The 9951-nt window shown below is 40.0% G+C and overlaps 1 protein-coding gene across 1 annotated transcript in view; it reads left to right on the forward strand.

Moving 5' to 3' along the window:
• The window catches only part of VWA3B (von Willebrand factor A domain containing 3B), a 254456-nt gene that overhangs the window by 139969 nt on the left and 104536 nt on the right, over positions 1-9951 (forward strand). The window contains 2 exon segments of the mRNA XM_011956652.1: positions 5045-5183; positions 6239-6370. Coding sequence (XP_011812042.1) covers positions 5045-5183; positions 6239-6370 — 271 coding nt within the window.

Below are 9951 nucleotides of genomic sequence, written 5' to 3' on the forward strand. Positions count from 1 at the left end.
GGGACTGTCTCGCGTTGGGTGCGTCCACGCGTTCGTCCCGCTGGTCCCCTGGAACTATTTTCGTTTTTGATTGCCACTGGCGCGGCCGCTGCCTCCTGTTCCTCGTGTCCCCCGGGGAGGGCCATTGGTGGGGCCTGAGGTTGAGGACCGGGATGAGGGAGATAGGGTGGGGGTTCTAAGGTTAGAGGGTCCTGACTGTCAGACAACACAGGGACGGGGCGGGGCGGATGGAGTTTTTGGTTTGTGAGAGTTTTCCACTGGTCGTGCGACCAGTGCTTTACATGGCTCCGGGGCCAGTACGAAAGGAGTTAGCCAGGGTGGCGGGTTTTCCACAAGGTCTTGCCATACTAAGATGTAGGGGATCTGATCAGGATGCCCCGAACGTCCTGGTAGGAAAATTTTGGTTTTTACCTTAGTGATAATAGGGAGGCAAAATGTTCCCTCGGGAGGCCACCCTACGCCGAAAGTGGGCCACTCTGAGCGGCGGAAGGCTATCAATTTCCCTTTCTTTAGCTCTACACTAAGGTCATAGCCCCTAGTTTTGACATCTTTAAAGTTATTTACAAGGAGAGAGAGTGGCGTACTCTGGGCGCTGCCCATTTCAGGAACCCCTGGAGGTAGAGAAAGGGATACAGAGAAATATCAGTAACAGGATTTGAAGTAACTTTTGTCTCGTCCAGCGGCTCCTGAAAAGTGAAAGTGAGTTTTACAAGTGGTGTCCTCGCTCTGGAAATTCTCATCTGCTTGATCTTTTTTCTTCCCTTTTATTTTTAGTTGACACATAATGATTGTACCTATTTATGTGATACAGAGTGATATTTAGGTGTGTGTATACAATGTACAAAGATAAATCAGGGTAACTCACATGTCCATCACCTCAAACATACATCATTTCTATGTGTTGTGAACATTCAAAATTCTCTCATTTAGCTTTTTAAAAAAAATATACACTAAATTGTAGCTGACTATATTGACCCTCCAGAGCTGCAGAATACCAGAACTTGTTCCTCGTATCTAGCTAAACTTTGATATTCGCTAACCAACCTCACTATCCTCTCTCTCTACCTTTCCTAGCCTCTAATACAGTTCTACTCACTACCTCCATACGCTCAGATACTTTTAGCTCCCACATATGAATGAGAACATGTGGCATTTATCTTTCTGTGCCTGACTTAATTTGCTTAACATAGTGTCCTGTAGGCTCATCCGTGCTGCTGCGAGTGACAGAAGTTTTTTCTTCGGTATGGTTTACTAGTACTCCATGGTGTATATACACCAGTAAAAGCTCAACTGAGATAAAGTGCCAACAAACATTGTTAAGGTCGCCATCTGATGGTTTGCTGATAGCCTTGTTCAAAAAAAAAAGGGGGTTGTTTGGATTCAGATCCCAGCTGCCTTGATGCCAGTGCAGTTTATTGAAAACAGCAAGCCAACGTGTAGCTATCACACTGGTCACACACTGCTGTAGGAGGCTGCTTCTGTATCATACTCACATTCTTTTCTAGGCCACACGTGTATTGCCCACTGTGTTATACCCTTCCTTTGTACTCTTTAGCTGCCTCTCACAGATTTTGATATATTGTATTTCATTTTCAATCACCAGAATATTTTCTAATTTTCTCCATCATTTCTTCTTTGACTAAAGGGTTATTTAGAAATGTATTGTTTAGGTTGGGTGCAGTGACTCACGCCTGTAATCCCAGCACTTTGGAAGGCCGAGGGGGCTGGATCAGGAGGTCAGGAGTTTGAGACCAGCCTGGCCAACATAGTGAAACCCTGTCTCTACTAAAAATACAAAAAATTAGCTAGGCATGGTGGTGAGCACCTGTAATCCCAGCTACTTGGGAGGCTGAGGCAGGAGAATTGCTCGAACCCAGGAGGCAGAGCTTGCAGATCACACTACTGCATTCCGGCCTGGGTGACAGTGCGAGTCTCTGTCACAAAAAATAAATAAATAAAAAGAAATGTATTGTTTACTTCCCAAATATTTGTGGATTTTCCTGATAGCTTTTGTTGCTGATTTCTGTTTTAATTTCACTGTGAACAGAGAAATAGTGTGTGACTCAATTCTTATAAATTTATTGGGACCTGTTTTGTAGTACAGATTTTGGAAAAAAACATGGTTTTGTTGGGTGGAGTATACTACAGGTGTCAATTAGCTCAAGTTGGCTGATGGTGTCTTTCGAGTCTTTCATATTATTACTGATTTTCTCTAGTTGTTCCATAAATTACTAAGAAAAGAGTGTTGAAATCTCCAATATCATCTTCAATTCTCATTTCAGTTCTTTTTTTTCTCCGTGTATTTTGAGGCTCTGTTAATAGTTGCATGTACATTTAAGATTGTTATGTTCTCTTGATGAACCAATTGCTTTGTAATTAGGAAATGCCCCTTTTATATCTCTGGTAATATTCCTTGTTCTGAAATTTACTTTAATAGCAGTTTAACCCACCCTACTTTTTTTTTATTATTTTTTTCTATCATCTTTACTTGTCTGCATCCTATATTTAAATGGATTTCTTACAGACACAAGATATATAATTATATATGAGCGTTGTTTTATTAATCCAACCTAACAATCTTTGCCTTTTAATTGGAGTGTCAAGATCATTTACATTTAATGTGATTATTGATTTGATAAGATTTAAATCAAAGATTTTGCTATTTGTTTTCTGTTCTCTTTTTACTCGTTTTTTGCCTTCTTCTGTTTGAGTATTTTTTATTATTACATTTTATTTCCACTATTGTCTTATTAGCTCTACCTCTTTGTTCTGTTTTGATGTGTGTATGTGACTATTTAGGATTTACAATATGCATCTTAGCAGTCACCCTACAAATAATATTATATCCCTTCATGTATATTATAGGAATCTTACAACTTTCACTCCCACTTCCATCCTTTCTATTGTTGTACACTTTACTTCTACATATGCATTACACTGTACATTCTAAACAGTCAATTGTCTTGTAACTAGATTAAAAACTAGAATAGATGTATTTTATATTTAACCACATACTTGATATTTCTGTTGTTTTTTACTCCTTTGTATGGATCCACATTTCCGTTTGACATCTTTTTTTTCCACCTGAAGAAGTTTCATTCATATTTCTGGTAGTGCAGGTCTATTGGTGATGAATGAGCTGTTTCAGTCTGAAAAACTCTTTAATTTACCTTTATTTTTGAATGATGTGTTTGCTAAGCATAGAATTCTGGTTTTACAGTTCTATCTTTCAGTACTTGGAAAATCCTTCTCCATTGTCTCCTGGCTTGCATGATTTACAAGAAGGCTCCTGTCATATTTTTGTTTGTTCCTCCACACATAATGTCTTTGATGCTTTTAACATTTTTCTGTTTATCGCTAGATTTTATCAATTTTATTGTGATATGCCTGGGCGTAGTTTTATTTTTCTTCTTCTTGGGTTCTTTGAGCTTCTTGGCTCTGTAGGTGCATTGTTTCAATAAAAATTAAAACATTTTGGTCATATTTTTTCAAATATTTTTTCTGCCTCCCCCTCTCTTCTCCTTCTTCTACTTTGATTACACATATGTTAGACTCCTTGATATTGTTCCACGGGCCACTAATTCTGATGAAAGTGCTTTTGCCTTTTTTCTCTCTGAGTTTAACTTTGAATTGTTTCCTTTGCTTTGTCTTTTGTTCCCTAATCTTATCTTCTCCTAATATCTAATTTACTATTAATACCATGCAGTATATTTTAAATTTCAGATATTGTATCTATCTACCAGTTTTATTTAGGTCTATTTAAATATCTTCCATTTCTCTCCTCATTCTGTTTATACTCTACCTTTTTGACCATATGGATTGTATTTGTAATAGCTGTGTAACATCCTTTTCGGCTAATTCTATCATCCGTATCATTTTGGGATCTGTTTCTGTTGATCAGTTTTTCTTCTGGTTATGGATCATATTTTCTTGCTTCTCTGTATACCTGGTAATTTTTTTATTGGATACCAGACATTTTAACTTTACATTGTCAGGTATTAGTTTTCACTGTATTTTTATATTGTTTTTGATGCAGTTAAGTTACTTGAAACCAATTTGATCTCTCTAGGAGCTGCTTTTCAATTACGTTAGAATAGATCCAGGGTAGCTTTTACTCCAGGGCTAATTTGATCCTACTACTAAGGCAATACTCTTTCAAGAACGCTGCTTGGTGGCCCGTGTATTAAGGTTTTCCCACTCCAGCTGGTAGACGGACTGCTCCTAGCCGTGTGTGAGCTCTGAGGAGCTGATCCGCCTACTCTTTCGGTGATTTCTTCTTTGGCTTCACTGGTTTCTTACCACGCATGCCTTGATCATTACTTAGCCAAAATTTCCAGGACACCCTTCTGCAGGTCTCTGGAGCGTGTTCTCTCTCCCTTTCTCCTGCGCAGTAATGTCCTTTCAATATTTTGCCATTCAAATTTTAGTTTCTTAGGCTTTGCTGAACTCTGAACTCAATTCACATATTTTTTCCATACTCTTTTCTTATCTCCACCCCACAGGCTTTGCCTGTGGCTACGAATTTCATTTATTTACATCCTGTGATGGGAACCTGATCATGGGCTGCAGAAGCAGTCCTTCTCATACAGCCACCTGGGCCTTGGTTATTACAGAGCTCTGGGGCTGCTTGATGCTGTGCGTAAGTTTCACTGAAGCTTCAGGAATGTGCTGGCTTTACTAGCTTGACTGCAGTCAGCCAGATTAGAAGAACAAATAGTCTGAAGTCATAGCTGAGGTCCTCAAAATATCAGATGACTAGAAGTAATGTATTTTTGACTTTGGCACCCACATTGGATTTATTTTTCTGTCACATTGATTTTCCTAGTTTTGTTTTACTTGGCTTGATGGTGGGTAGTGCATCCTACAGCCCAAATGTACGATTTTCTACAGAAAAACCTCAAAGCAAATGATCCACTCACAGAAGATTGGGTATAAACAGCACTGCGCAGCTCTGTCCTCTGCAGACGCATCGTTAAGTTCTGGGGAAGATTCTCTTGTTGCCTGCAGGCTCTCACCATTCACTTTCAACCTACTTCCTGCCTAGGATTAAATGGCTACAGGATGGGAGTCAAAGCCTCTTTGGAAAATTGCGTAATGATTGCATCTACATTCTCATTGACACGTCTCACTCGATGAAGAGCAAACTGGACTTGGTGAAGGACAAGATCGTTCAGTTCATACAGGTTAGATGGAACTGTCGGTTCACGTGTGTGGGGTTTTGTGTGTCATAAATGGGTCTCCACAAAGTATCATCTGTGATGGTTATGAGCAGTGGAGAGGGGCTTGCTGCACTAAAAAATTCCTAAGAAAGCCAAATTCAGAGAAATACTCCCTTTTGCTAGTTAAAGAATCATCAGTTCTCCTTTGCAAATAGACCCTTTCTCTGGTGGATTCTTTCTGTCACACATGAGTTGCTTAAGGGAGTTGCTGTGTTCATTGTTTCAGATTTTCTGTCCTGGAATCTGTGGTATGCACACACTTCCATTGTCTTCCAGATACTCCTTATCTTAGCACCTTTAATTGCAAATGTTTATTAGAGATGCTGTGTACCCTGGTGCATGGGAGGGGTGCAGGCTGGTGTTTAGAAGCTTCCAGTTCTTATTCAGCCTGTGCTGCCTCTGAGCTGTGTGAACTGAAGCAGGTTGCCCAAGTGCCCTAACTCCTAGTGTCCATACCTGTCAATGGCATCACAGTACTGCTGTCAGTTCGTAGTATTAATGTTAAGTATGAACCACAGAATTAATAGCTGAGAGTGTTTGAGAAATACAAAATGCACTTTTTAATTTAACAAAGCTCTACTGGAGAAATATGAACAAGTGAATAAAGTTGTAACAGAATAATGGCTTTACCTAAATGATAATGACTGAAATGATGACGATGTTTTAGATTTGTTTTCTTCAAGCATATTGTATTTGGTGTGCTTAGTTGGTATATCCTTAATGTTAGTATTAAAATCAATATTTAATATCACATTAGAGAGATAAACTTTTACATATATATGACATATGTATATTCATATAATCATATATACATTTGTAAAGGTCTTAACACACAAACTGGATAAATTTTATTCAAATGCCCTTTATACTAGATAAGATATTCTCTATTGAATATAATTTTTTGCTTCTTAAACTGAAAATAGAGATCATTGTGATTAAAATATACCAAACTGTGACCTATCCTAACCCTTTTTTACATGTGAGTGGTTTTATGGTTAAGTAATCGTTGTCTCTTGTAGGAACAGCTGAAATATAAAAGTAAGTTTAATTTTGTGAAGTTTGATGGTCAAGCAGTTGCTTGGCGGGAACAACTTGCCGAAGTCAATGAAGATAATTTGGAACAGGCTCAGTCCTGGATTAGAGACATGAAGGTAAGTTGGAGACTAAGCTGGGAGAAGCAGCATAGGAGTCTCTTACCTGTGCACTGAGTTCATTCACAGGACAGACATTCTCAAGAGGTGTTTTGCACTCCCAGGATGGAAGTGGCTTAGCATGTAGACTTTTGTTTTGCTTGTAGTGGTCACATTATAATCCGATCTCATTTGTCAATATAAGGTTTAAATGAGCCTCTTCTTCTTATCTGTTCACAGTTCTCTATTTCCAGCTCTGCCCTTGGCTCAGGTTGAAACCCCCTTATGAAAACACATTTCAAAACAGACTTTTTTTTTATACTCAGACATTCAGATTTTTTTCTTCTGAAATTTCATTATCGTTGCAAAAGATGTATTCCAGCCATTCTTATCAGTGGGCTTTGTTCAGAAGTAAGGAACATGTGGAAATATACAGTACAATCTGAGTGTTTAGGACTGAATGCAAGAAGACAGCTAGGGCGGGAGAATATAGAAAGAAGGTGAAATCATTTCCTCAGAAGTGACTGCCCTTGGCATTTACACAGACTATTGGGAAGGATTTTCCTTGCCCTGAATTTTCTTATCTTGAACTTACCTTAATTTTGTATAGCATATAGCATTACAGTCTTCCAAATATTTGAGATACACGACAATTGAGACCAAGAGTTGTTTTTAAAAAGTCAAATATAGGTCGGGCTCAGTGGCTCATGCTTGTAATCCCAGCACTTTGGGAGGCCGAGGTGGGCGGATCACGAGGTCAAGAGATCGAGACCATCCTGGCTAACACGGTGAAACCCCATCTCTACTAAAAATATAAAAAAGTAGCCGGGCGTGGTGGCGGGCGCCTGTGGTCCCAGCTACTCAAGAGTCTGAGGCAGGAGAATGGCGGAGACCCGGGAGGCGGAGCTTGCAGTGAGCCGAGATTGCGCCACTGTACTCCAGCCTGGGTGACAGAGGAAGACTCCGTCTCAAAAAAAAGAAAAAAAAAAATCAAATATAGGAGGTGGACATAGTGGTGCACACCTGTAGTCCCACCTCCTTGGGAGGCAGAGGTAGGAGGATCGTTTGAGCTCAGCAATTTGAGACCACCCTGGGCAACATAGCAAGGCTCATGTATCACAAACATCTTTAAAATAATTTGGTGCCTGAGGTTAGAGTCTTAGGTTTGACAGAAAGTCACAAGTAGACATTGGCAGATCACTGAGATGCACTAGAGCTCCCTTGTGATTTGTTTTTAAAAATGGGAGGAGAAAATCTGTTCTATAAGAAATAATAATGCCTGTAAGATTTTAATTTAACTGGCCACCTTATCCTGGGAAATAGTGTTGAATTCATACCCAACTTGTTACATTTCCAGGGTTAACCAGTGAAGTTACTTGTGACATATTTTTTTTTTTTTTTTTTTTTTTTTTGGGGGGGATGGGGTTCTGTGCTTTCATGACAGAATAATAGGAAATACCTTGTTAACTCAGAGCCTACTAGTTTAGGGTTTATGATAACAAGATGTTATCTATATAATCTCATTGGATAAAAACAACATTGGGTTCTGCTTTATATAAAATCACTGATGAATAAAGTCAGCCATCTATTCAGATTTTAGCCATTTGGCGAAAAACACATATTCCTATAAAGCATAATTCTGGTCTCCTTACCAATTTTCACTGATGCTCCCTTGCTGGCTTGTTGAATGTCCAAAATTCATTTTCAAAAGGACCAAGGATAAATAAAACGTGGCATATATACACAATGGAATACCACACAGCTTAAAAAAGAAGGAGATCCTGTTATTTGCAACCACATGAATGAACCTGGAGGACATTATATTAAGTAAAATAAACCAGGCAGAGAAAGAAAAAATACCACATGGTCTCACTTAGATGTAGAATCTAAAAATGTCAAACTTGTAGAGGCAGAGAGTAGAATGGTGGTTACCAGAGACTGGGAGCAGGGTGCCGGGTGGGGATGGGGGGATGCTGGTCAAAGGCACGTAGTTTCAGTTAGACAGGAGGAATAAGTTCTGGAGATCTGTTGCACAGCGTGGTAACTATAGTTAATAACAATGTATTGTATACTTGAAAATTGTCCAGAGAGTAGATTTTAAGTGTTCTAACAACTCAAAAATATGTCAGGTGATAGATATGTTAATTGGCTTGATTTACTCATTCCACAGTGTATACATGTATCAAAACATTACATTGTATACTGTAAATATATACAATTTTGTCAATTAAAAGTAAATTAATTTTAAAAAATGATAATAAAGAAAGCCAATTCTATTATTATTTCAGCTGGTTTGGTCCAGTAATCAACCCGGTAGCACTCAGGGTGGTCTGAGCCTGCTTTGTGCTGGTGTCCTGCAGCAGTAGGTCCCTAAACAAGCACAGCCATTCCTAAGGCCAGGGGAGCGCAAGCTGTAGCAGCACCTGCCCAGTACTTGAGGGGGGAAGATGGGAAGAACAGGTGCAAAACGGGTGCCATCCTCAGACCATGTTTCCCTGGGGTCTCTCTGTCTGGGTCTTCCCCAGCTTTGCCACCATCTTTCCAGCAGTAGGGTTTTCAACAAAGGACTATTGAGAATGGGCTCAGAGGGAAGAATTGTTCTGTTTACCACCTGGAATACATTTCTGCTACCCAAATCCCGTAAGAGGGTTTTCTGTTGCTTTTAACATTTAAATTTGCAATAATTTTAGACCTACAAAAAAGTTTCAAAAGTAGTACAGAGTGTTAACTTTCTCCAATGTTCACCTCTAACATAGCCATGGTATAATTATCAAACTAAGATTGGGTTATGGATTTGTTCTGTCAATCATTAAGAGTGGGGTATTGGGCAACACTTAGTCTCCACCCAGACTCTACCATGTTGAATTCTGTGGGTCATGTGTCTGCTGCCTCAGCCTCCAGGGCCTTGCAGGAACTCAGCCCTTCAGTGTTGCTACCCCAAGCTCAGGTCTTGCCAGGGCCACTCTGGCAGCAGTCCAGTCTACCAGGAACTATGTGGCACAAACATCACCTTTGCTGAAGACAGGCACCACCACTGGGTGTATTGTGGTGGTCATTGGTGCAGTGGTGGATGACCAATTTGATGAGGGACTACCATCTATTCTGATGGTAAGTATAAGGCAGGGAGACCAGGCTGGTTTTGGTGGTGGCCCAGCATTTGGGTGAGAGCACAGTAAGGATTATGCTATGGATGATACAGAAGGCTTGTTTAGAGGCCAGAAAGTCCTGGACTCTGGTGCACCAATCAAGAGTCCTGTTGGTCCTCAGACTTTGGGCAGAATCATGAACATCATTGGAGAGCCTATTGATGGAAGAGGTCCAACACCATCCTGTGAACCCCCTTCAAGGCATAGAATTTGGTCTGGTTTTGTAAGTTATGTCCCACACCTATCAAAATGCCTGGCAGGTGGTATTTCTATCTATTGAAATGAAAGGGAGTAAAGCCAATGAAGGAGCCTTAGGTGAGAGCAGCTGGATGGGTCAGGGCATGAGGTTCCCCATCATGGCTGAGAAAGTCTTCATGGGAGAGTGCCTGTGGTATACGGTGAGAAAGTCTTCATGGGAGAGTGCCTGTGGTATACGGTGAGAAAGTCTTCATGGGA

This window comes from Colobus angolensis, unplaced genomic scaffold (genome assembly GCF_000951035.1).
Source record: "Colobus angolensis palliatus isolate OR3802 unplaced genomic scaffold, Cang.pa_1.0 Scaffold42, whole genome shotgun sequence".
In the NCBI taxonomy this organism is placed as follows: domain Eukaryota; kingdom Metazoa; phylum Chordata; class Mammalia; order Primates; family Cercopithecidae; genus Colobus; species Colobus angolensis.